The sequence below is a fragment of the Pezoporus flaviventris genome, unplaced genomic scaffold, assembly GCF_033815535.1.
Source record: "Pezoporus flaviventris isolate CSIRO_AGI_PZ_B2104156 unplaced genomic scaffold, CSIRO_AGI_Pfla_v1 ptg000007l, whole genome shotgun sequence".
NCBI classification, from domain to species: Eukaryota; Metazoa; Chordata; class Aves; order Psittaciformes; family Psittacidae; genus Pezoporus; species Pezoporus flaviventris.
Window position 1 is genome coordinate 96541908 of NW_026892555.1, and position 24896 is coordinate 96566803.

A 24896-nucleotide genomic window follows, 5' to 3' on the forward strand; every position below is an offset into this window, starting at 1 on the left:
CTTGACTGTGTGTTAATGAAGCGTCACAATAGTTATTTAAACCACAACAGCAAAAGTAGTGATCTAAGTTTGTTTTGATTGGACATCTTAAGTAAGATGCAGGTTGATGCACTGTATTTTTATCCATGTAATCACGTACCTTAATGCTTTTTACTGTGTTAGCAACTACTGAATGATGGCAATCTTTATGTTGGATTAAATGGCCATTTTAACGGGTGTGTGATTACTAGCTAAGAAAGAGCAGAATTATTGTGACTATAAGAGATCTGTAATTTGAGACTCCCAAAAGTTTCCAATTTAGTTGCACCAAAAAGAATTGTTTATTCACTTTTTTTTTTTTACCCTGGGTTTTCTGTCAAGATAAGGTAGAGTTATTTTGTTGACCAGAACTACTCCCAGTAAGTTTTATTAGTCTAATATAATTGACAGTAAATGAAATATTAAGAAAAATATTCATTCTAATTAAATGACTCTTTTTCTTTCCAGGAATAAAATCTCTCAATGCTGTTAAAACACCTAGAGATATTGTTAGGCAACTATACATGTTTCTTTCCTCTCCCTCGAAAGGCTGGATAAGCTTTGATGGTGCCAACATACCCGTAAATCCAGTTAGGTCTCTTTCAGAAGGCACAGATAACAGTCCAGGGAATGGAACCAACCATCTGCGTAATAACACGGTTGAGCAGATGTCCAGGTATGACTTCTTGGATGGCTTGTAAGCTTATCAGAAAACGAAACAAGAATAATTGAATTTCTAAAGCATTTCTAAATATGAAAGGACAAAATTTCACAAGCCTTTCTTAATTTCCCTACTACAAGTGATTCTGTGAGCAGTGGCCTAGTGAAGGCCAGCTTCCTAGGGACACATCTGGAGATCTGGCTTCTGTGTAGGTTGTCTGGCCTCTAAAAAGGGTTACACTGCAGCCTTTTTCTCTGTGGACCTTCTAATAGGATTTCTCTCTAATTGCCTGTTCTCATGAAATCTCTAGAAATACCTGATTATCTTGTTTACTGATGGATTTTGCAGGACATACCTGTATGCTCATGGAAAGCACATCTGTGCATCTACCCTGCTCCAGCTCCATACCAGCTTCATATTTAATTCTATTGTATATGTTTCCTTAGGACCACAAATGGTGCTGTTAAGGAAAAAAACCTTTCACTCTTACTGCAGTCTATCAGTGAAAAGTTGGCCAGAGAGGCTGTCATACCTCTGTCTATGGAGGTTTTCAGTTCGTTGCAGAGCCTGCTTTGACTAGGAGACTGGAATAGGTGCCTTCTTGAGTTCCCTTCCAAGGTGAATGAGTATTGTTCTAAGAAGTAGGCTAAAAGGAAAGCAAAAAGAAACTTTCTATTTTGTGGGACTTCTCACTTTGAAGAGGTGAAATGTTAGCATTTTTGCTTTTTTTTTTTTTTTTATGCAAAGATATTATAGTCAAGCGTAGTTACTTGGCAGAGTAGAAGTATTTGGCTAATAAGGTACTGTCCAGACTGCTACCTCGTTTTTTAGATTAGTATTAAAATACTATAATAATATTGGCAGAGTTGCATTTGTGATCTTTGTTGAACAGCTGAATGTAGTTGGATGTTATATGGAATGCAGGTGTTGTAGAAATGAAGGGAACCTTTAGTGTTGCACAGAACTCAAGTTTGCTGTATCATTGGAGAGGTGCTATCTAAATGAACTGTAAATGCAGCAATAAATTGATGGATAAAATGCCCGAGCAAGGGTTGAATGACCTTTTTAGAATTGAGTTTGGGGCATCAGCTGCTACAATTATTTTATTTTTATACTAACTTGCCTTTGTTCTGTTCATGCAAAAGTACGTTCATGAAATTAAAAGTAGCTTAAGATAAATTTGTCTTGTAGGTAGCCAACATGGTGAAAAGATCAAGACTCTTGGGTGCTAGAGTAGCTCAGGTTTAATTTGACTGTAGTGCCTTCATACTGAATTTGCTGGTTAAGAATGGGTTGCATATCAACAAAAGATTGACTGTAGTTATGCGTGGAAACAGTGGAAGCCAAAGCTTGAAGAATGTCAAAAATGCAAGAGAAATAAATAGTACTAAACAAGTATGGTTAATAAACTCTATAGTAATCAGGGAATTAAACTGGCATCTTGAGGGAATAAGCTTAGAATGATGAAATTTCGGTGACCTTTGTGATGGGGCGTTGCTGGTCTAATGGATACAGACCGTTAGATGAGTAAAATAGTCTTGGTCCGAAACAGTTTGTGGAAGTACCAACTGAATAATGTTGCACACGATACAGAAATACACATATTTTTGGATTGAAGATGAACTACTTGGAAAATGAATTATTTCTCATTTTGATTAATGACTTCCATTTCAGAAAGATTGCTGGTTAAGAAAACTTGAGATACATGGATGTTGCATTACTGTACCACCTTTGTAGACTAATGTTTCTTTTTTTATGAGATAGACATGCCTCAAGAAATGTCTGCTTCCTGTCTTCGGTAGCATCAATGTATCAGTTAAAGGACTGAGATGGAGGAAGTGTTTCCAGTGGAGCCTAACACACTGAACCACATATCCTTTTGGCTGATCTGAGCATGGTGACATCCTGTCAACTCCGTTGTTACCTTCAGTGGGCCATGGGGTTGGTGCACATAACCTGCTATCATAGAGGGACTGATCATAAAGCTTTAACCAGAGACTATACAAATTCCCAGTTGACTTCACTTTAAAAAGAGGATTTTACAGCTTTATTTTACTCCTTGGATTTTGATAGAGTGTCAGACTATTTACTCTGATTTATTCTATTCTGTCTAGGTTCCTGTTCCACACCTACCCCAATGGTATCAGAATGTCTTCCAGACTTCTTAGGGATAAAAACCATTAGAAAACAAGACTAGCATCTGTCAAATGGGGCTCCCTCTCCATTTCTTTCTGCATAGCTTTCCTTTGGGGGGAGAAGAAAAAGAGAATAGCATGTGAGTTATTTGAGCTTTAATTAAAAAACAGTTGCATGTTTTTACTTAAGGTTTGTTCTTTTTGTCTTGTTGAATGATGACACACAGAGTAGAAAAAGTGGGGTTTTGTTTATGGGTTTTTTTTGCGTTTATTTGTTTTTGGTGAGGCTCTGCTTGTGGATTCTGTCTTACATGGGAGGGTTTTTTGCTACTGTTTACAAGAAAGTCTTGCATTTTAATGCAAAGATTTCATGTTAACACTGATTTTTCTGATTTTTCCTTTTTTTTTTTTTTTTTGTTAAAGTATAGCCTTTTGAGACCTTAAGGACCTTCAAGTACTGTTTGGGGATTTTTTTTTTTCTTTTCCTTGCTAAAACTTGTCTTAGATGGATGAATCGTTTAGCAATAAGGACTGAGATCTTTTAAACTCTGTTAGGTCCAGCTAACTAAGAACAAAGAAATACCTGTGAAGCTCCGAGTGACCATTTTCAGTGTAGGTTAGTTCCTTTCCATTTTGTGCCAAATTAAGTTTCTTAAATCTCAGTCCAAAATGCATTGTGCTGTAATATAGATAAGAGGTGATAAAGGCACATGCTTCTAAGACCAAGAGTGTACCTTGTGATGTACTGGGAGCTAAAGATAAGCTAAACCCATGGGAATACTTTATGATATACTGGGAGCTGAAGATAAACAACTGATACATCCATAGCCCAGCTGCATGGGGAATGATGAAAGACTAGCTGTTGTGGAAATGCTAGGGATTCCTGGTGGTTATGCCCTAGACAAATGGGCAACCATGCTGTGCGCAACCCTTCAGATGGATGACCCATAGCAGATAATCTGTCTCTCTGTATACTGGACTCCAGCTTGCTGGAGAGAGTAGGGTAGGTTATAAATGCAAATTCTGGAGTAGGAGAAGCTGATAAAGGAGGAGACCTAAAAGCATGTGGGTGTGACAGAAATTTGTCCCACACTCAGTGTATTTAGCTATCAGTGCCATACATTAATTACATTTTATTTCTACTGAATTAATATTGTAGTACCTTGTTTTATGAAAGGTCCAGCATAACAGATTTTAATAGCATAAATTTCCTGTCTGCAGGAAATGTAGATTTTGTCATCAGTTATATTTTAAACATGTACATACCTGACTACAAACCAGATTATCAAAGACGCTCTTGACACTAACATTCAAGCTGAAAGGTGCTGAATTCCTCCTTTCTAAATGAGCTGAAACTAACTGGTGTTCATGTTCTCTTACAAAAAAAAGACAAAACATGGAATAACTGCCATATTCACACAAAGAAATCCGAAAGAAAAACTTGTGACTTTGTTTAGATAGAAGAAATGTAAAGGATCACCCCCAACCCTCCCCCCCCCCAAAATTCTGTTTCCTTTAAAAGGAAGCAACTTATCTACTGGGAAATATTAATGAGACCAGTTCTTTGGCTTAAGGCTTTTGCATTTTCATATTGAAGAATACATTTTTAAGACTTTAATACTTTTAAATGCAAGTGTCTATGTTCAAATATTCCATTCTTTTTTTTTTTTTAATTTCTTTTTCAGGAAAAGTGCAAAATGTTTCAAGTTCCTGTTCAAAATCTTGATAATATTAGGAAGGCTCGAAAAAAGGTGAAGGGCATTCTTGTGGATTTTGGGCTTGACAGCTGCAGGGAATTGTTGAAGGTAAAGCATTTGAAATAATGAAAGCAATCTGAAACATATTTCACTTTTTGTGTGTATATTATATCTGGCATAGATATTTATGGTGGGGATCTTTACTTATGACTGACCACTCATATGCCAGGGATAGAATTTACTGTTTTAGAACATAATGTTGACAGAAACTCAGTTTCGGAACAAGGTATGTTATAGATGGTGATGCATATTCTCTGCTAGTATTGAAGTATTCTTCAGCAAAAGGAAACAGTACAGCTTTAGGAAAAACACTGCAGACTAACAAAATATTTCCCAGCAACTTTCTTTGCATTCTTTTAAAAACATCGGAAAACGAAGACCTGACTATTCAGGGATATCCTGACATACATCAAGGGCAAGCCTCTGAAGGATATACAGATTTTCAGTATTTCTGAAAACAAACAATCAGTTAGACCCAGTATTCTCATTGCAGGCCTTTAAGCTTTATGTCCAGGGGAAACTATGAAACTTGTCTTACTGAGTTGTATTCAGTTCTGCATTTTTAAAATGTGTATGCAAGTGCACTGGAGCGATCAAGAAGACCTAGTACTATTGTTGCCCCTTTCAGGATGAAGTATTGTGGAACAATCAGGATGGATTCACACCATCAGATTGGCAAGACTAATGCCAGAAAAAGTGCAAACACTTGAGTAATGCAGCTCAATGACTACACAGTAGTGTATTCCAGCCAGCTGGTCCACAGGGTTTTTTTGGCAGTTTAGTGTGTTTATGTCTTTACATTGAATCAATGATTTGGATTAACTCTGGATGATGATGCTAAACTAGGTTAACTCTGTAGGAGTGCTGTTGTGTCTTTTGTGGTGTTTTTTCTGAACTGTGTATGTAAATGATTAAGACCTACATGCATAACTAATTCTGGATCATTTCTGGCTATTGCATTTAAAAATGTTTGATTTATCTAAATATGTCATAAGAGCTGAGGGAAAAGTGTATTTGTTTAATTTAAATTTTCATACTGTTCTAATTGTGTTGTATATTGTTTTGTAATTAAACCTCTGAGAAGCTGTTCTGTCTTGACCCTTTGAAGTAGAAATGTGTTGATGGTGCTATTCTTTTTTGCTATGAAATTGACTGCAGTTTAACTTTTTGATTGCAGTGTGGGTTTTAATGGTGAATGGGGAATAAGGTGTTGTTTTTTTTTTTTTTTTGTTCTCTTGGGGGGTGGTGGTGGTGTGTGTTTATTTGGTGGTGTCTCACTTTTAATAAATGGTGGTGGTGGTAATCCCAGCAAACATTTCCATTCTGGAAAAAGTTCTGTGAGATGTAGGCTATAAAGATACAGCTTTTTTTTTTTTTTTGCAAATAATTCTTCCTCAACCAAATTCATAACTTAAGTTTGTTTCTTTCAGGTAATCTGTGGCTGGTTTTGGTAGAACTTTAGCAGCAAGAAGAGTGGTTTTTAGAACTTGATTTGTAGTTGGCTCGTATGACGATGGTATTTCTTTTTGGTAGAACAGGGTGTGTGGTGTCTTAATAGATGAAGTACGTTAAGTCGTGTGTCCTCCTCGTCATCTCCCATCCCCAGTATTAGGATTGGTTTCTGGACATTCTCGTGTGAGGAGGCTGGACAACTTAGGAAACGGTAGGAAATGATGTGATACAGACTCGACCTGCCATCTGGTCTTAAAATTGGTCTTAACTTGTTCTAGTAAGGTATGATAATGGACAGTAGTTTATGAAGAAGGTGAAGGAATTTCACATACAATTAGCATCTCTCTGTTGCTTGGAGACTGAATGGTTTAGCTTTTAGGCTAAAAGTTCTTAATTCATCTCTGCTAGGAAGAAACATGAGCTTTTGGGCTACTTTATTAGTTTGATTCTGCAATTACTCTTAAGTACTTTGTAATGTCAGAGGCTTTCCTGTAGTAAACTATTTTAGCTTCTTTAACATATTGTAATCTTTAAGTCTTCATTTAAGCTCTGAGCATTTTATCTTTTTGTTCTGGAAAATGGTGATCGTTTTAATACAAAAGCAGAACATTTCTGGGGTAGGCCATAAACTTTGAGAACTTTTATAACTGTAATTCACTCTAGTATGTTTGGCTGCAGAACTGTTAGTAAATCTTAAGTCTGTTCATATGTTTTCTCTATCAAACATATGTAAGAAAAGCATCATGTTTTCTAAGGCTGTGGGATTTCTCTGACTCCATGCAGGGGTTCTTTCTAAGGTGTTTTTCTGTCTTTAAGAAGGTTTGGCTGAAAGGCAGATAGATGGCTTGTTCAGTGCTTAGATGTTGATTAGAATAGAAGGGATTGCTGATTAGAATGGAAGGGGTCTTCTGAAGCCTAGGTTCTTCAGAAATGCCTAGCAGACAGTAGTGTAGTTATTTTTCTTGTTAAGTTTGTGTTTGGATATATGTGGGCTTCAGAAAATTGGAGAGGAACTTAAGATTTTTAGAGTGGTAGCTGGCTTTGACTTGAGGGTCATAAACTGTTCTGATAGGACTGATTAGAAGAATGCTATAAGGAAAGTTGTTTACCCTGGCACGGTTGTTCCAGATGCAATAATACTGTTACTTTTACAGCTTGAGAAAAATACTGCTGCTCTTTGTTTTCCCAAGTTAAAAACAGAGCAATGCTGTGAAGATTTAATGCTAAACCCTGTTGCAGAGTAAACCTTAGTGGTAAGTTAATAAATTGAAGTAAATAGTGGAGGATTACAGATTTAGGAAGAGGAAGGTAGAGGGAGAAAGTACCTTTCGTGTTCGCTGTGAACTTGGCTGGAAGCAGTGGAATTAAAGTGTAAATATTTTCACTCCTACATTTTCAGTAAGTATGAAGTGTTCAGAATTCCTACTAGATTACAAGGCAGTCACAAACAAGTATTTGAAGTAAAATAAATGAAATAGAGATTAAAGTAGCAATTTCTTGGAACTGAATTTTGGGGTCCAAATACTGTATAGACTTGGCATTCATCTGCTGTTTGTGTGGGTTTTCCTTTTTTCTTTTTCCTTGCTTTGTATTGAGACTGTTTTTGTATTCAGAACAGACTGCAAAAGCAGATTATTTCTTGTTTTCTTTTTCTCTTTCAGAATCTTAAAAGTTTTGACCCAGGTGAAAAACACTTTTGTAACACTTCATGGAGTGATGTCTCTCTTTGGGAGTCAGTGGGCAAAAGGAAGGTATGTATAGTTGTGTTAGAGATTCTGGGTAGACGTGTATGTGGAGTTGCTGAATTTTATCACTTCTGAAAAGAAGTCCTGGAAAAGTTACAATACAACTTTTTATGGTAAAAAGTGCAGCTTTAACATCTGTTTTCGAAGTACTATTAGGAATAATCTTTCATTTCTTCTGTATTCCGTAACGCAGCTGGTTATAAGGACTGTGTATACCATTTGCTTTAAGGATGCAGCCCTCAATGTTGAGTATTTAAGATGTCGCACTGATGTTCTGCCTTTTTAGCCTATTCTGATGTGTAGTCTTAACATGCTCGTGTATACAACATGTTTCCTGTTTCTTTGGAAGGGTGCAAATATGGTTGCATAGATGCAAGTGGCTTGGGATAGGATTGCAGTGGAAAATATGTTCCAGTTAGATCAGTGTATATGAAAAAGCTTTTAGTTCTCTGTGACTGGAAACTTCTATGAACCTAGTATCTGCAAGAAAGGCAGGGTTGAGATGAACAAACAAATATAATTTTACATTCTAGCAAGTCTCTAAGATACTATGTAGAGCATAAAAATATATCCAGAAGAAAAGGTAGTATTTTCTCAGTTTTGCTGAAGAGTCTTGGGGCTCCTGATTGCTTCCATGAAGAAGGCCTATCAACAGCATGTAAAGAGCAGTGAGTCTGTAGTTTTCATCCTGAATCCAAAGGTTATGGTTTAGAACAGTATGGTGGCTGTTTGTCAGGATTTTTGGGCTGTTTTTTTTGTTTTGTTTTTTAAATCTGGCTTGACCATCTTCGAAACAAGCAGAGGCTGCCACATGCAGTAGTTGTATTGTAATGGCCTCAACATACAGGCTGACCGAACAAAGCCATTCAGTCTTTGTCAGTCTGTCATTTAGTAAAAAGCGACTCTTCCTCCCTTTAGGACCTTTGTCTGCTTTGTATCCTAGTTCTCCTTTCCTGAATTTGGTTTCACATATTTAAGATTGGAAGTTAATGTGTTCACATGAATCTGTGGGTGAGAGTCAAATGTGACTTGTTTGGGTCTGTAGAAACCCAAGCACTAGCTTCTCAGTGCCACTTCAGATAAGGCTTACAGTTGCCTTCAGTCAAGACTAACTTTAGTGTAGCTGAACGGAGTAAATCCCGTTAATGGTTATACTGGTTCCCTCCCCCCTTTTTATTTCTTCTTTATGCACATGGAAAATGTCTCCTATCAGGTGTCCTGGCTCCAGTCAGCATATTTTATGAGCTCTAGCCTTGCTGATTCTTTTTTTTTGCCTTTTTCCTTATTCAGTGGACAGAGAAATTTAGTGTTTGGAGACCTGTGTTAGATGAGCAGGATAGGTTCCACCTCTTCCCCAGACACAAAAGAGGGAAGAGTAGGACGAAGACAGAGAAAACGAAGCTTCCTGTCTAAAACTTAACAAAAAGTTGGGCTTTAGGTGGTTTGTTTTTTTGGTTTGGTTTGTTTTTTTTGGGATTTTTTTGTTTGTTTTGTTGTTTGGGTTGTTTTTTTGTCCACAGTCCTTTAGGAAAAAAAATAGCCATTTCATTAGAAATGGAAAAGAACTAAAATTCCTGCACTAGAGGGAATCTTTCATCCCTGTTGTCTGGAGAAAAACCAGGCAGAGAGACCTGATCTGTTACAAGAAGAGAGGATGTCCTGGGTTCAGCTGTAATAGTTATTTTTCTCCTTCTTAGTAGCTGGGCAGTGCTGTGTTTTGGCTTTAGGCTGAGAACAATGCTGATAACACACTGATGTTTTAGTTGTTGCTAAGTAGTGCTTACCTCTGTTATGGACTTTTCTGATTCTCACGCTCTGCCAGTTCGGAGAGGCACAGGAAGCCATGAGGGAACAGAGACCGCACACCTGACCCAAACTAACCATAGGGGTATTCCATACCACAGCACATCATGTCCAGTATATAAACTGGGGGGAGTTACCTGGAAGGACCAGGTCGCCGCTCAGGTTGATCTGGGTATTGGTCAGTGGATGGTGAGCACTTGTATTGTGCATCACTGCTGTTTATTGTTTTGGGTTGTTTTTTTCTTTTCCCTTCCCCTTTTAGTTTTATATTCTCTCCCCTTATTATTAGTGGAAGTAGTGGTTTTGTATTATACTTCAGTTATTGGACTGTTCTTACCTTAACCTGTGGGATTTATATTCTTTCAGTTCTCTCCATCCCTCCGGGTGTGGGGTGAGATAAAGAGGGGGGGTGAGTGTCTGTGTGGTTGTGAGTTACTGGCTAGGCTTAAATCATGACAGAGAAATACAGATCCTGACTCAGCTAATCAGCATGACCAGTAGTATGTGTCCAAAAAAACAGGATTGGAATCTCTCTGATGATGAACTTCAGTATAGTGTTTGTAATGTGTTGCTGCAGAGCAGATTTGCCAAGCTATGTCTTGTGGATACTAAAGTTGTTCCTATTTTCTTTAAACAGCTGTGGTTCCTTGACATTTATCACTCACATATCTTGGTATCATGCTGCCTAGATTTGGAAAGAAAGAAGTTGGTCCTTGAGGATGTTCTAGAAGTTGTTGCCATAGGGGAAAATAAGTTGTTTGAACTACATTGGAAGCTCAGCAAGCTGGAGATGATGTTTATTGAGATGAGTTGGTGGTTTTACCATTAGTACTGGTTTTAGGGAGACATTAATAATTATGGAAGAACTTCCGATTTCTGGAGGCTGTTGTGTCTTTCTGCTTGTCTCTAGGTTGTGGGGAATGTGAGACTACACAACGGAAAGTGTTGCTGCATTACGGGGTATGTTCTTTGGAGCGGGACTCATCAAGTTTTCCTAAATGCCTCTAATAATCGTTTTGAATTCTGTTTGTACAGTTTAGGGTTGTGTTGGTCAATCTCCAAGATACTGCTTTTGTTTTCTAGGTGGCCTAGAATTCTGTCAAATTATCTGTAAAGCTGGGAAGCTTTTAGTCGCACTTATGAACATACAAAAGAGCTTAAAGCCTATGCAATGAGCGCATGCTGATGAAATTATTTTCTAATAATACCTGTTTTCTAATGTCTTTGTGTGGAAGAGTTCTACTTCATACATAAACAAGACGAAAGTAGCAGGCTTTCACATACTTCTGTTGAAGCAGAATTTAGCAGAATTTGGGGGATTTTTGTTGTTGGATTTTATTTTTTTTTGAGTTAAGTAATGGGAGTTTAGGAATTGTCTTAATTTGATAGAATATGAGGTACAAGACTTTTCTTTCTCTTTTTTTTTTTTTTTAATTTCTGTAAAGTGTCATGATTCTTGCCTCTGTCAAAAAATAAATGATCTAAGAAGGCATGGAACTTCATTTCCCCTAGACTTAACAATATGCAGGTACCGGGGTGGTTTCTTGGCGATATACTGCAATGCTTGTTTGTGTAAGAATAAGAACTGTACCTAACAACATTGTTCAGACTTGGTAGCAAAGTAATACTGCCAGTATAGTACACTATGGTATAAGTTTATGGGTATAGAAAGAGCCAATCCAGAGATGGGGTGGAGGGGAAAGTAAAGGGTGTGTGGGTCCAGTATTTAAAAAGCATATGAGCTTTTCTAAGCCTCAGACAACAAATTAAAATAAGCAGTCACCGCTCTGTCATCTGCCTTCTTCAGAAGTAAGGCTAATGAGGTGCAGCTTTCAATAATACTCTGTATGCTTCTTTAGTTCAGTGGTGCCAGTGGCCTTTCTCTACTTAGTATACTTTAAACGTAAAATTGAGGCCTCTTCTAATCTGCTGTGGTGCTGTTTACTAGCAGCTGAGACCAGACACCTAAAGAGTGTAAGTAGAGGATAATTAACTGATAGTTTCACAGTGTACTCTTCAGCAGTCTTAGCCAGTCACTTCGTCTGACCCAGTCTTTTGAATCTGGAGGTTAGATTTTGATTTTCATCAGGAGCTAGTAGGTGACACCTTCATGGTTATATGAAATGACAAAAATAACTGCACAAATTTTTGCTGCAGTTCTCCATGTGTTACCTCTAACACATACTTGGGTGATCTAGCTAGGCTGGGTGCTGTAGTGGTGGAACAGCTTGTTCCCTTTGGATGGTGTTTCTTAAGGGGCGTCAGTAAGGTGAAAAACACATCTGAAGGGACAGGTTTTACTACATGTTTCAGAGTGCAGGTTTGTCACGTGGATGCTGCTGTGACTGATTCTGTAGGTTTTGGCGGGAGCTAGGCTTAACTTCTTAGGAAGTTAGTAAGAAAATATGATTGATAGACCTATAAGCTTTTCAGGAAGAGCAAATAATATTCATATGGATATGAAAAGTAATGTTGTCAAGTGATACATAATCAAGGGAGCAAACCACTATTTAGTGGAAGATAATTAGGTTTTTTTTTTTACAATTAAAATATTTTTATGAGAAGAATATGTTTTATAGTGAATGTGCTAGAGGAAATTTCTTAAAGAAATTACTGTGATGGGATGTCCAGTATGTTGAGATAATACAAAGAGGTCACTGCTACTGTATCATAAAAGGGGCTTTTAATTCTTTCTATTATTAATCTGGCTCCAAGAGAATGTTCAGGGAAAAAAAATAAATCTTCTGTGGCTTTTGGAGAGCTTTCAGTGAAGAGTAGGGTATTGAAATACACAAAAACCTCTCACCCCTTCTCTCTTTTTTCTCCAGTAGATAGGAGGCGGTTCTGACCTAAGTAATGCTTTAAAAGTGTCATATTTAAAGGGCTGCTCTTCCTAATTGTTGAGACTTCACCTCGTGCTTACAAGTAGCATATGAATTCTTAGCTTGTTCTGTGATTTCTGTCTTTAAAAATGGGCTTCAGAGTTACATCTTGTGAGCTGGAGTAGAAACAAACTCAAGGCTTCTTTATAAATTGTAAAGAAGCAAAAAGGGCACAAATGTTTATCCCTTTAAGTATGGCATCTTTAAGTCTGCTTTTCAGAAACAGAAGAAACTGAGAAGATGCATGCTATACATCCAATGAAGGCATTTTTGACAGGTGATAGTACAGGCTTACTTTGAAACAGATAACAGGGATTTAGGAATCAACTGGCAGTTTCTAAGTGGATGTTTTTGTTTTGTTTGCAGAGATACAGAACAAAGCCGTACTGCTGTAGCTTATGCAAGTTCTCATCAAAATTGCTTACTTCATTCAAGAATCACTTGCACCGCTACCATGAGGATGAAATGGACCAAGAGCTGGTGGTTCCTTGCCCAAAATGTGCATTTGCTTCTGACCCAAAAATAGTGGGAAAACATATCCGGATGTTTCATTCGTCTAATAAAAGAATACAGAACTACACAGTCAGCATTGTGGATGGCATGAAACAATTCAGGAGTGACATAATAAACTTTACATGTCTAAAATGCCACTTCACAGACACACTGTATTACAATATGAAGAAACATGTGCTGATGAACCATTTCGAGAACTTAATTAGTACGTATTTTGGCCTGAAACCTGATGGAAGTAAAGGGGATTCTGCCGAGCTCTACTGTAAAAAATGTAATGCTTCTGCAAACAGTGAAGATTCTTTAATGTATCATGTCTTGACAGCTGAAACACACAGAGACCTGGAGAACAAACTTCGGTCTCTGATTTCAGAGCATATTAAGAAACCAGAAATTGTGAAACAAATGCAAATTGCTCCAAAGCCTCCCCAAAGTATGGCGGTGACTTCTCTGTCTGCAGCACCTGCCACTTCCACAGCAGGTTCTGTATCAGTTCCATCTTGCATCCAGCTTGCGTTTCCACAGAATAATCAAACCCAGAGTGGGATGCAGCCACATGTCATTCAAAACACAGTTGGATCACTGACTGTTCCAAGTGCCTCTGGTAGCTTTCCACGTACAACTTCTGCTCCAGTTGTTACCCCCCCACATGTTGCTCTTGTATCTAATAATCTTTTTGTAGGTCAAAATAACATGAATATTCAGCCGTCACCTTCCCAGCCTATCATTGTTTCCCATACGCTCCCCCTTAATCAGCCTGTGGGGACTGTGGCCCCTTCAGTTCTTCCTCTTAATCAGTCTGTCAGGCCTGGGATCTTCCGTGTTAATCAAACCATTGGTACCATAAATGGTCCGCTTGCAACTGGAGCATTACCTGTTACTCAGCCTGTCAGCCCTGTGAATCAACCAGTTGCACCAGGAGTTATCTCTGTCAATCAGTCGTTTGGGAATGTGAATAGACCCATTAGTCCCAGGGTCCTTCCTGTGGCACAGACAGTTGCTTCGGGTGTTCTCCAGCTTAACCAGCCTGTTGCTTCTAGACTTGTTCCTGTTGGGCAGAATGTCCGATCTGATTTTTTTCAACTTAATCAGCCTGTTGCCCCAGCAGTTATCCCAGTAAATCATCCAGTTCAAGCAGCAGTTTCTCAGAATACAGCTATTTTGACTCCAGGTTCTATACTTCGGCAGTTGATTCCAACTGGTAAGCAGGTTAATGGGATACCTATGTACACGCTTTCCCCAGTTTCAGTTACTTTGCCTGTACCTCCTGGTGGGGGAGTAGCAACTGTTACACCGCCACAAGTGCCCTTCCACCTAATGCAGGCTGGGACAATAACTCAGTTGTCCCAGTCACCAGCTAGTGTACCCTCTCCTCCAGTGGTATTTACATCTCAGAATATATCATTTCAAGCCTCCCTTCTTGGTCTTGGAACAAGTCAGGAAACCAAACAGGCTAAGCAGTGGAAGACTTGCCCTGTTTGCAGTGAACTTTTCCCATCAAATGTCTACCAGGTGCACATGGAGGTGGCCCACAAACAGTGTGAACCAAAAGTGGACAGAACCCCAGCACCTGACAAACTTGCAGCTTGTGCGCCCTTTCTGAGGTGGATGACAGAAAAGACGGTCCGGTGTTTCTCTTGTAAGTCTTTTCTGTGTGAGGAAGAGCTCATGAAACATCTCTTGATGCATGGCTTAGCTTGCTTGTTTTGCACAGTTACTTTCCATGACTTAAAAAGCCTGGTAGAGCACAATAAGACAACACACAACGGGAAAAAGCAGTTACATGCAGATTATAGCAACAGAGGATTTCAACTAGGTAATGATGCTCAGGGTGACCTTATATTTCCTCACTTTGATTTCAGTACAGTGTTACCAAAAGAAGACATTGGTGAAAGAGAAGTACATTTGGCTGTGCTTGCTGGACTAAATTCAAGGACACTTGTCCCAGTTTACATCAAAGTGACAGCTCAGACAGCAGAAACGAAGGGCAGATGCATGAGAAAAGTGTTAACCTGTCCCTTTTGCTATGGTACGTTTGCTGGTAAAGAAACCTATGAAAAGCATTTGGAAGAGCGGCATCATATAATGCCAACTGTACATACTATTTTAAAGACTCCTGCTTTCAAGTGCATTCACTGTTGTGGTGTGTACACTGGAAATATGACTCTAGCAGCTATCGCTGTACATTTGCTCCGTTGTAGAAGTGCTCCCAAAGACAGCAACTCAAGTGTGAAGATGCAGCTTGAGCGTACTGAGAAGAAAGAGCTACTGCTTGTAAATGGTGAAAAGCATGATCCTATGACGCTGAAAAGAAAACAGTCGGATTCCTGCTTTGTTGCAGAAGACCAAAGGAATAGGGAACAGCAGCCTCTGAGCTTAAGTACTGGCATAGCTCTGTCTCCAGAAAAAGAAGTGAATTCAGGGGTAGTGCCTTTTAAAAGACAGAAGATTAGTAACAGGTCTGATATGAAGAAGCTTCCTTCTAGTGAGGATCTTTGCCTTCTAGCAGTAGATCCTACGCAGCATGATCACAGTTCGTATGAGGCTCAAAAGCAGTTTTTGACAGACTACTTTCACAAGAGGCCATATCCTTCTAAGAAAGAGATGGAATTACTTTCCTCACTGCTGTGTGCATGGAAAATTGATGTTGCATCATTCTTTGGAAAAAAGAGGAATATATGCTTAAAGGCGATGAATAATCGCAAACCATCTGTGCTGCTGGGTTTCAGTATGTCTGAACTAAAAAATCTTAAGCACAGTTTGAACCTAAAAGATGAAGCATTAGATATGTAAACAAGCTTTTTATAACAGCTAAAAGGAACCCATCATTGCATCATTATTGATTTAGCCGTTTATTGTATTAATTTGTTTTGACTTGCAGACTGGCCTGTTGAAGGGTGCAGTAGTACAAACAGTCTTGTTCAGTTGTGACTTACTGTGAAAGGCACACGTAGTTGTGTATTTGAAAAGCTAAAACCTTCAGACTTGCACATCTGGAATTTGTTTTAGCTTTGTACTTTTTCTGGAGTAGGTTTTTTTTTTCTTTTCCCGTTTCCTTTTTTTGCCTCCAGGCTCCCGTTAACACTTTTTATACCACCATGTAAAACATCTGTCCTGTTGAAAACAAATTTTATTTTATTTTTCTGCAATGTCGTTGTCTTTTCTAAACAATAAAATGTACAATGTTGGTTAATATACTGAGGTAAACTACGTGAAAAAACATATATTTCATTATTTGTGAGTTTAAGTCCTAATTTTTTTAACCTATTTTTGTTTTAGCTACTGAAGAAGTGATTGTAACCTTTACGTCCATTGCCTTTTCAAATTCCTGTTGCACTGGTAGCAATAAAATAGATGGCAATCTTCTTTTTCCCTCAGCCAAAATGCCTGTGCCAGTTAAATCTGGTGACTTGTATTATCTAACTAGTACTAGCTTGGTGGGGATTGAGAAATTTGGTGGTGCCCTTTGAAGTGTTATCATTAACTGACTTGAAATGGTTGTGTGTTATCCGTTAAATCTTTCTGACTAGAAGTGGTTTTTCATTGGTGTTGAAGCCTGGTTGTTTAAATACCTGTTGTTCAAAGCTTGTGCAGCTGTAGTAGCAGCATTTGGTTTATTTTCTTTTTCAAAAAGCAAAACCGCATTGGAGGGGTCAGATTGCTCTGATACATGGAATGGATGACTTCTGTACACATCGCTTATCTGTAGAAGCCCTATCCAAATATCACCAAAGTTTGGTGAAAAATGCGATTTTGTTTTAAATAGCTGTTGCATGAGGTTAGTAGGGGGAGGCACTGCACTGAGCAGTGCCTCCTCCCCCAGGAAGTTAGACCTTGGCTCAGAGCCTTTTGAGGCAGAAATTGTACAAACTGCAACTGGATAGGTTGGTAGCATCAAGACTTTAAACTGTTGAGTACCTGAACCAACAATACTTAGTGACTGTTGTTTATAGAGTGCGTAAGATTAGCATAAAACCCAAATAGATCAGCTTGTTCAATGTAAATTGCCATCCCTCTTACAGATTATGGAAGAGCTGTTGGGAAGGTTCACTTTAGTTGAAGAATAAGCTGTAGTACTGGTGGCTACATTGAGGCCTTGTTTGGTACTGTTCTTTCTGGGTGTTCTTGGTTTCATCTTGCTTGTCAGACAGTGGCTCCAGTGTTCATTACTGGCCAGTTATATAATAAATAACTTAAAATATGCATTAATTTTTCCCTACTGTTCATCCCCCTCTCCACCCATCTTTCTCAGAAGAAAAAACAGAGCAGGCTGTCCTGTCGGTTCACTTGTGCCAGTGTTACAAGGAAAGAGTGATGTGCGAGCTTATTTCTGTTTTTTAAGCAGTAAGTGTACTTTTGCCCTGTGCAGTAGTTTTTAAAGCAGGCACAGAATGTTTTCGGTGCAGTTTCTAAAAGGGCATGACATTTTTTAGCAGAATTTGGTGGCTGCCCACCTGAAGTTCTATAAGCTATTTGAAATTCTATTTTGGATATAGTCTTGATATTTTCATATTGATCTCTTCAGAGAGTTTTGATGTATATGCAACATATGGTTGCTTAAACTGAGAGAATCTGCTATTTGGAAAAACCTAGTTAGTTAATAGCAGTGCTGAATTGACACAGACACCATTTCTGGGAATGTGCCCATCTCACTGCAGTGAGTGATTGTGAGTAAGAAACCAGTATGGTGATCTAGCTTAATAATAGCTCATTAAAAATAAATATATGATATTTGGGAGTAGCATAGTTCATGAATCCATTTGAATGAGTGAGGAATGAGGATGAATGCTCTATAGAAGTTCCGAAGTCTGGGCACTCAGTTTCACTCTTAAAGCCTCAGTGCTGTGAGCCCTGCCACGTTTCGGGTGGTTTATGCTGGTATCAGTGAAACTCCAGCAGGAAGGAATTTGGCAGCGTGCTTGAGGGGAAGGCTTGCCCTGAATGGTTAAAGATTGTTCTTGAGGTAACAATGTGGCTTGGAGTAGGGAGCTGGGAAGTCATTTCAGGGTTCATCCATGCTGGGGCTCCAAGGGAACAGTCCAGTCTTACCAGAGTTTTCCTGCATAGTTTCCAGTGGTGATGTTAAGCATTTTCTTTATTGGACTTTGATTTCACAGTTTCAAATAAACCAACTTCCTAACTTTCTCTTAGATGTGTGTGCAAATGATTACCTATCCCACTGCTCCCCTCCTGCCTCTTTAATATATATTCAGGCAACTTGATGTGAAAGTTTCTTCTTTGGTGCAAAATAGCTGTTAAAAGATGCAAAAGGTAAGTCTGGCCTTAAAGTGTTGATCCAGATGCATTAGGTAGACTTTAGTGCATTATATTAATATTTTTTATTATGTCTACTAACAGTTGCATGTTTTTGTAGACTGGTGTTCTTACATCTTGGTACTGATTTGCTGTCACTATATGCTTCTGCTCTGCAGAAATAAACAAAAACCAGATGAATTTTGAAATCTAATAGTGACTGAGACATAGTATGGTTATGGTTTTCAGGAAAGCCAAGGAGCCTGAAAACAGGCAAGTTACATCAGTGGCTTTAACTACATCAGGCTTTTGTTGTAGGCTTCTCTGGTGTGAAGTCACTTGGTTAGGAAGTGTTAGTCTGGAAGGATGCTGCTGCCCTTGTCTATGGCTGCGTGTGGTCAGTGTGGTAAATGCCTCTCTGGTACTTTTCTAAGGTCAGGGCCTGACACACCTGGTATATGCTGTTGGGGAAAACAAGTCTACCAAAGGAGCTGCTCTCTGCACTTTCTGAATGCAAGTCCTTAAAACTTATGGGGGAAGCTCTGGTCCACTGTAAAATCCGGTTGGGAATACTGGTTGGTTTGCAGGATAGTTATAGCAAGTACTTGTTCCTTATGGGAATCATTAAAAATAGCTGCATGTATTCTACTTCTGAAATCTGTTGGTCTGGAGAAGTCTCTGCCTTTGAGAAATATGTTGTTGTGTTTTGAGTTTTTGAGCAGAAAAATTGTGCTTCTGGAATAGTGTGATAATTTATTATTTGAATATATAGTAGGAAGGATTATAATGTAATCTGGTCATATATCTTCTGTATACATTTATGTGGTGGGAGTTATATTAATATTCTTTGATGAACTAATGCTCTGGAGGGTGACAAAACCCAAAACACCCTTGTGATTGGTTTTCAGTACTGTGTTCTTATGTACATCACTGCAGTTTGCCATCATGACAGGTTTTTCTTTTCCCTTCACTGTGCTAAGTTGTTCAGGAAAGCTCAGGGGCATTTAAGTAGCTCTTGAATATAGTTTTGGGTGTGCAATTCCCAACAAATATTTCTATAAAACTATAATTCTACTGCAGCTGGCTGTGCCATTTTCAAAAATAAGTTTGTCAAACTTAACTGTGGACATGCTTTTCTAGGAAAGATAATCAGTGCTAAGTAGCAAAGTACAGATACATGGATAAAAACTGCAGTCTAGTAGCAAGAGAAAAAAAGACCAAAAAAGCCTTCAGAAAATGTGCATAGCTTGTGTTAAGGGTTGGAAGAATTTTGTCTCCTTCCTCTGCAAAACATACGCGAAAAAGATAAATATGGGGTATTTATGAACAAAGCAGATCTTTGTGGTGTGGCATTTCAAGTTTAGCACTTCGGTTTAGTGTCTGTGTATCTCATTTCAGCTGTTCTGACTTGACAGGGACAGTTTCTCATTTTACTTGGGTACCAGATCCCAAAACATATATGACATGTGGAAGGCCGTCTCTTGTGGACTGGGCAGGTTAGCTGTCCTGTCATGCATATGGCGTGCCAGCAGTTGGAAAAAGTGATGCAGAAACAATGCTAGTGGAGCCTCTTTGAAATGCTGTCTTTGGCACATAAGGACCTACTTCCAGAGATGCATTGTGAAATCATTTCTAGGTCATGAAGGACAAGTGCCATAATAACTTCATTTATTAAGTCATCTTGCGTAGCAAATACATGCTACACCATCCATCTGCTGTAAGGACTGACATCATGCTATACTAGAGACAGAGGACTGGATTACAAGCTTTTCAGAGATCTTGGAACAGTCTCCTCTCCTGAACTGGGCAGAGAATTATGGTTGCAAGGGCATTACTTAGTTGAAAACAGTTACCTTTGAAGGCATTGTCAGTCTGCTGTGTGTGTGACCATGCGTGTGTTCAGATTCTCATTAATGCGACAGTGGCCTCATGTAGCCCTCAACAAAGCTAAATGTGTAAGGTGGGCTGGTTAGAAATGATCCTGCCATATAACACTGTTAGCAGAGGCAGAAGGCAGAGTGTAAGAAGAACAGATGAATCTGCTCTGTCTTGGTGTGCATATTTTGGAGTGAGCACTCATTTTAAGGTAGCTGTTGGGACTGTGATCTTAATGTTACAAATTATATGAAAAATGGAAGTCTATTAACCAGACTTGTTAATGGAAGAGAAGCTATCAGGCAGCATTGGTGTAGAGAAGAGGCAGTATCATATTTGAAGAACATGAGTGCTGGGGCTTAATACAACATCATGATTTATAAACACACATGCATAAAGGTTAGCCAGCATAAATTTTCCTGCTTGGCGGCTGCTGCTGCTCAAGGCCAGTAACCTTGGCGCAAACAGAGGTTGGAATGTGACCACATCTGTGTTGAGTGTGGGATCATACAAAACCATTGCTAGGGGTAGGGCCATGAGATTCAGAAACAATGAGTGCAGCTGGACAAAAAGCCAGTTTTGAGGTAAACGCAAGCACTTCAGCTGAGGGGAACTGTGTGTGAGGTGGCTGCCCCTGGTAGAAGGAGGATGGCCGCACAGGGCTCGGGACCTGGCTCCTTGTCTTTTGGTGGGTGAGAGTTGCCAGTGGTAGCACTAGCAAGAGCATGCCCCATCCCTGGCAGTGTTCAAGGGCAGGTTGGATGGGGCTTGGAGAGACCTGCTCTAGTGAAAGGTGTCATCTGGGAGCAATCACAGCACAGTGCTGGGCAGTCTCCATAGGGATAACTGCTCATTTCTGAAAAAGGGTCCTGGTGGCAGGCTGAAAGGGCAGCTAATGAAGGCAGGGCACTTGCCATGGTGGTTTTGAAGTAGAGCGGGAGCTCCCTGGTAAAAGCCGTGTGAGGGATGGCTATTGCCAGGGAATTTCCGAAAGGTTTGTCTGTGAGGGTGGGGGGCTGTGCCTCACACATGCTTTTTCTTTCTGGGGTGTGTTTGGAAGGGCCTGGGTTTTGCTGGATGTGGCCCTGACTGGAGGCAGGTTCAAACAGGTCCCTGCAGAAGTGAGGAGTGTGAAGAGGGCTGGGGCCCTAGATGCCATGGGGGAGCTTCTTCAGAGCCCCTCTGAGGCATGAGGCTGATGTAGTCAGTGCTGCTGTACTGAAGGGGCCTTGGGCTGTCAGAAGACCATGTCTTCTCAGGCCCTTCTCGCAAGAGAGACCTCTGCCACCAGATTTGTCTGATACCATTTCTGTTCCTTATCAGGTGTATTGGAAAGCTTGGACTAGAGGCTTTCTAATAAGAATTACTCTGAAATATTATGCTTCTAAAAAATAAAATGTGAAATATTTATTAAATATAAAACTTAAAAATATTCCAATAAAAATTATTAAAAAAAATTGCACATACAATTCTGAATGCTTTAGTTTGGGGAAGGAGGGGATGACCTAGAACAGCCACAAGAGCAGTGAACTCCTTTTAATACTCGCAAGGTTCCTGAGGGAATAGAACTTAGCAAAAAGATGTATTAAAAAAAAGTCTGCATTTTCTCCATAGCAGATGCTTCTGTGTGCTTCTCACGTTTTCTGTTGTCCTGAGCCACATGTATCTCAGGGGTAATGAGGTCAACTGCTCATAGAAATACCGGAAAGTATTGCTGTGGGTTTCACACTTTGTGTCCACTTTCTGTTTGGTTTTGGAGTTGGCAGAAGAGAAGTGGTAACTCTGCCAGGTCTGTTATTTCCACAGAACTGTTGCTTTGCATTACTTTGTGACTGGGCACTGTTAGGTCTACTTGTGCTTTTGCGGGCCAGCTTTTCATGCTGTAGATGGAGTATTTGCATCATGCTGAGAAGTAGATTTTCTCTTTTGGAATCTGCAGCTATAAAAACATTTGGTTACAGTGATGTTACTGTTACAAGATGTTTAGCTGCTGGGGCCAGCCCTGTTCCCTCTGTAGATGGGAGGTGGATTTTTAAAGGAATTAGAAAGGCAAAGACTTGCAGAAGCAGCTGGGATAGGAGGGTTGAGTTGTACAGGAAATACTGCGTTGGTGGCAAGCCCTGAGCAGGGCAATAAACCCTGCAAGGGTGAATTTTTAAGCTTGCTTTCCCCTCATACTGCTAAATAAAAATACACTATTTGTGCTTGCATGACAAGTCAGCTTTGCCTCACCTGCCCTGTGTGTGTGCAGGTTGTGAGCAGCAGTCTGTGACACTCGAGGTGTGCAGTCTGAAGTTGGGTCAGAGGAGCCACCTCTGGAGAACATGCCTGAAGAGCAGGTGGAAGCTATACTAGGCGCTGTTTTAATCCAAGACTCAATGTGCATGTAGCAGGTGGTGGTGGGGGGTGTGGGGTGGGTTCAGGGCTAGCACTCACGTTGCAGCCAGTGCAGGCAGCCCCAGAAACCACACAGAGGGCTGTGAAGGAGAAGCAAAGGGTTGGAGTCAGGCATCCAGTTGAGGCTCAGCCCAGGAATGTCTATACCTCAACTTAATCCTTTTTCTTTTCAACAGCAGATCACATACGTTGTGTGCAGGTGGTTGTGCATCAAACAGTTCAGCATTGCTCTTGCTGGAGTGAGAGGTGCTGTGCCCTGATGGTCATCAACCATCAGGGATGTTCAGTTTCTGAACTGGGGCTGGATCCTGTGCACCTTGGCTCCTCACCGGTCTTCCCAGTCCTCCACTTGTGGAGGCCCCAGGATACCAGAGAAGAAATGGTGCTGACATCTACTGGTTATTACTCAGATGCTGGTATACCAGTAGCGCATAATGTCCTTTCTGAACGATAGACAAACGGTCCAACAGCTCTCGACATCATCAAACGCACTGCAAGGTTTAGCTTCTCTTGTCTTTCCTGGTCTTTATTGGTGGCATCTCCAGCTATAACTTGGTTTCCTAATTTGCTGGTTTTCCCTCTTCTAAATTAAGATGATAGAATTTACTGTAATTTATGATATTTTCACGTCTGCGCACATGATTAACAACCAAGGTTTCCTTAAAAAATCTTAGAGATACTCTTTTGCTCAGAAGGATTGGAGCCTTGAGAGAGTGTGTGTCTATGTCTGATAAGCCTCTTGAAACGAATAGTTAACTTCGTAGATGCCTAGTGACAAAAATTACTGATATACATTTGGCTGACTTCCATGCCAACAGTTGAACACATCCATACATGTCCTTGATGTCAGATGTGCTTCTCAAAATGCATTCAAAAGCAGCAGGCTAGTTTAGGTACTGGAGAATTACATTCTTGGGGCAGTCCTGAATACTTCCCTGTGGGCATCTGCAGGAGAAAGTGTACTTGTGTCAAGCAAGGGAGACTTGTCAGGCCTGTGCAGGTTTGATTTTGAGAATGAAGTGTCACAGAAGGCAGAGCTGAAGCTGTAGCAAAGCACTAGGTTAGGAAAAGAACTTCCCTGAACAGTTGCATTCCTTCTAAATTAAAAGCAGAAGCTTATGCTGTGATGCCACCTATGGGACTTCTGTGGGGAGCCCTAGCCACAGTGTTTATATTTTTAATCTTGAGGTCGCACTTTGGTTTTAAAACCACAAGGACACAGTGTCCCCCAGAGTCTACCAAAATAAATGTTTGCCACGCTGTACCTAGCTATTTCTGTACATAATTTAAGGAAAGTTATATTCCTTCTCAGAAACTCTGGTATACTGCCTTCAGCAAATACCAACCTGAGCCAAACACCTCATACAGCTTATGAATGGCTTTCAGTCCTGTTAACAGTCCACAGAAGCATTTCTAAAAAGACCCTTAGCACATACTAGATGTTTTGTTAAAAAAAATAAATCATCAAGTTAGTACAATCTACAAAAAATCTTTTGAGTTACTGAAGCCAAACCAGCGGGAATTCTGAACCCCTGAATCTGATACATGTTTTGGAGAGGATTTCCGTATCATTTTTATAACACATTTGCAACACACTTTCTTCAGTCACAGAAGAAATGTTGCTAAATTTTGGCTTGCATTCCCGAAGTGATACACAGAGCTCCTGTTCAAGTCGAGCCCTACTGGATATTTAGCCGCTTTTATTCCGGCAAGTAGGGACTGCACAAATTCAACCTTCTTGCTGGGTGACATTTTTTTTTCCCTAAGTTGTCAAATAACTGCCTGGTGGATCCCACAGCACAGTGGGGTGGCTACAGGTAGATTGGATGCACAAAGTAAAACATGTCAAAGATGTATTGATTAAGTGATACGTGTTGCTGCAATGGGATTAATTGATCTGGAATTAACTTGCAAAGAGAAGATATGGCATGGATTAGAGCTTCAAATACTGGAGATAGCCACGTTTAAAAAAAGCAGAATAATCGAGGAGACCAGCAAAATGGTTAGCGTATATAAGTGCTACTTTTCAGCTACTCAGAGCTTTATTACAGAATCATTGAATAGTTGAGGTGGGAAGAGACTTCTTCAGGTCATGCTGCCATTGCCTTCATCTGGATCAGTTCGTGTCTGATGTACATCACTACTATACAAACGAAACTCAGGTGACCTGTTCAGTTTTGGAAGTGCTGTTATGGCTTTGAGAACAAGTACTGAATAATTAGTTCATTTCCAGAGTTTGTTCCAAGTGATGTTAACTCAGTCTCCTATTAATGTGGGTATTTTATAGTTTTTCTTTGTTGAGTGCCATTATCAGTGTGTGTCTTCTAACTGTGTAACAGAAAATGAGTAAGAAGCATAATGGATCATGAGTTACACCATCGGAGCAGGAAGGGTCACGGTAACTGGTA

General features: G+C 39.8%; 1 protein-coding gene across 4 annotated transcripts; it reads left to right on the plus strand.

The window, feature by feature from the left end:
* The first annotated feature begins 381 nt into the window (after positions 1-381).
* Positions 382-16328, plus strand: ADNP2 (ADNP homeobox 2). Of its 4 annotated transcripts, none has more exons than XM_061449614.1 (5): positions 382-694; positions 2444-2954; positions 4500-4619; positions 7685-7774; positions 12820-16328. In XM_061449614.1, the coding sequence occupies exons 3-5, from the start codon at positions 4512-4514 to the stop codon at positions 15754-15756; spliced, it is 3135 nt and encodes a 1044-aa protein (XP_061305598.1). In that variant the 5' UTR covers positions 382-694; positions 2444-2954; positions 4500-4511; the 3' UTR covers positions 15757-16328. The 4 variants fall into 4 exon arrangements, with proteins under 4 accessions (XP_061305598.1, XP_061305600.1, XP_061305599.1 ...); XM_061449616.1 differs by having other exon boundaries at positions 2794-2954; XM_061449615.1 differs by lacking the exon at positions 382-694 and having other exon boundaries at positions 1445-2620; positions 2794-2954.
* Positions 16329-24896: the final 8568 nt, after the last annotated feature.

What these genes read in the sequence shown, in the direction of transcription:
- ADNP2 (XM_061449614.1), top strand. Translation starts at nt 4,512, where the DNA reads ATGTTTCAAGTTCCTGTTCAAAATCTTGATAATATTAGGAAGGCTCGA. An exon ending in GCTGCAGGGAATTGTTGAAG is followed by an intron (nt 4,620 to 7,684) that starts GTAAAGCATTTG and finishes TTTCTCTTTCAG; the next exon opens with AATCTTAAAAGTTTTGACCC. An exon ending in AGTCAGTGGGCAAAAGGAAG is followed by an intron (nt 7,775 to 12,819) that starts GTATGTATAGTT and finishes TTTTGTTTGCAG; the next exon opens with AGATACAGAACAAAGCCGTA.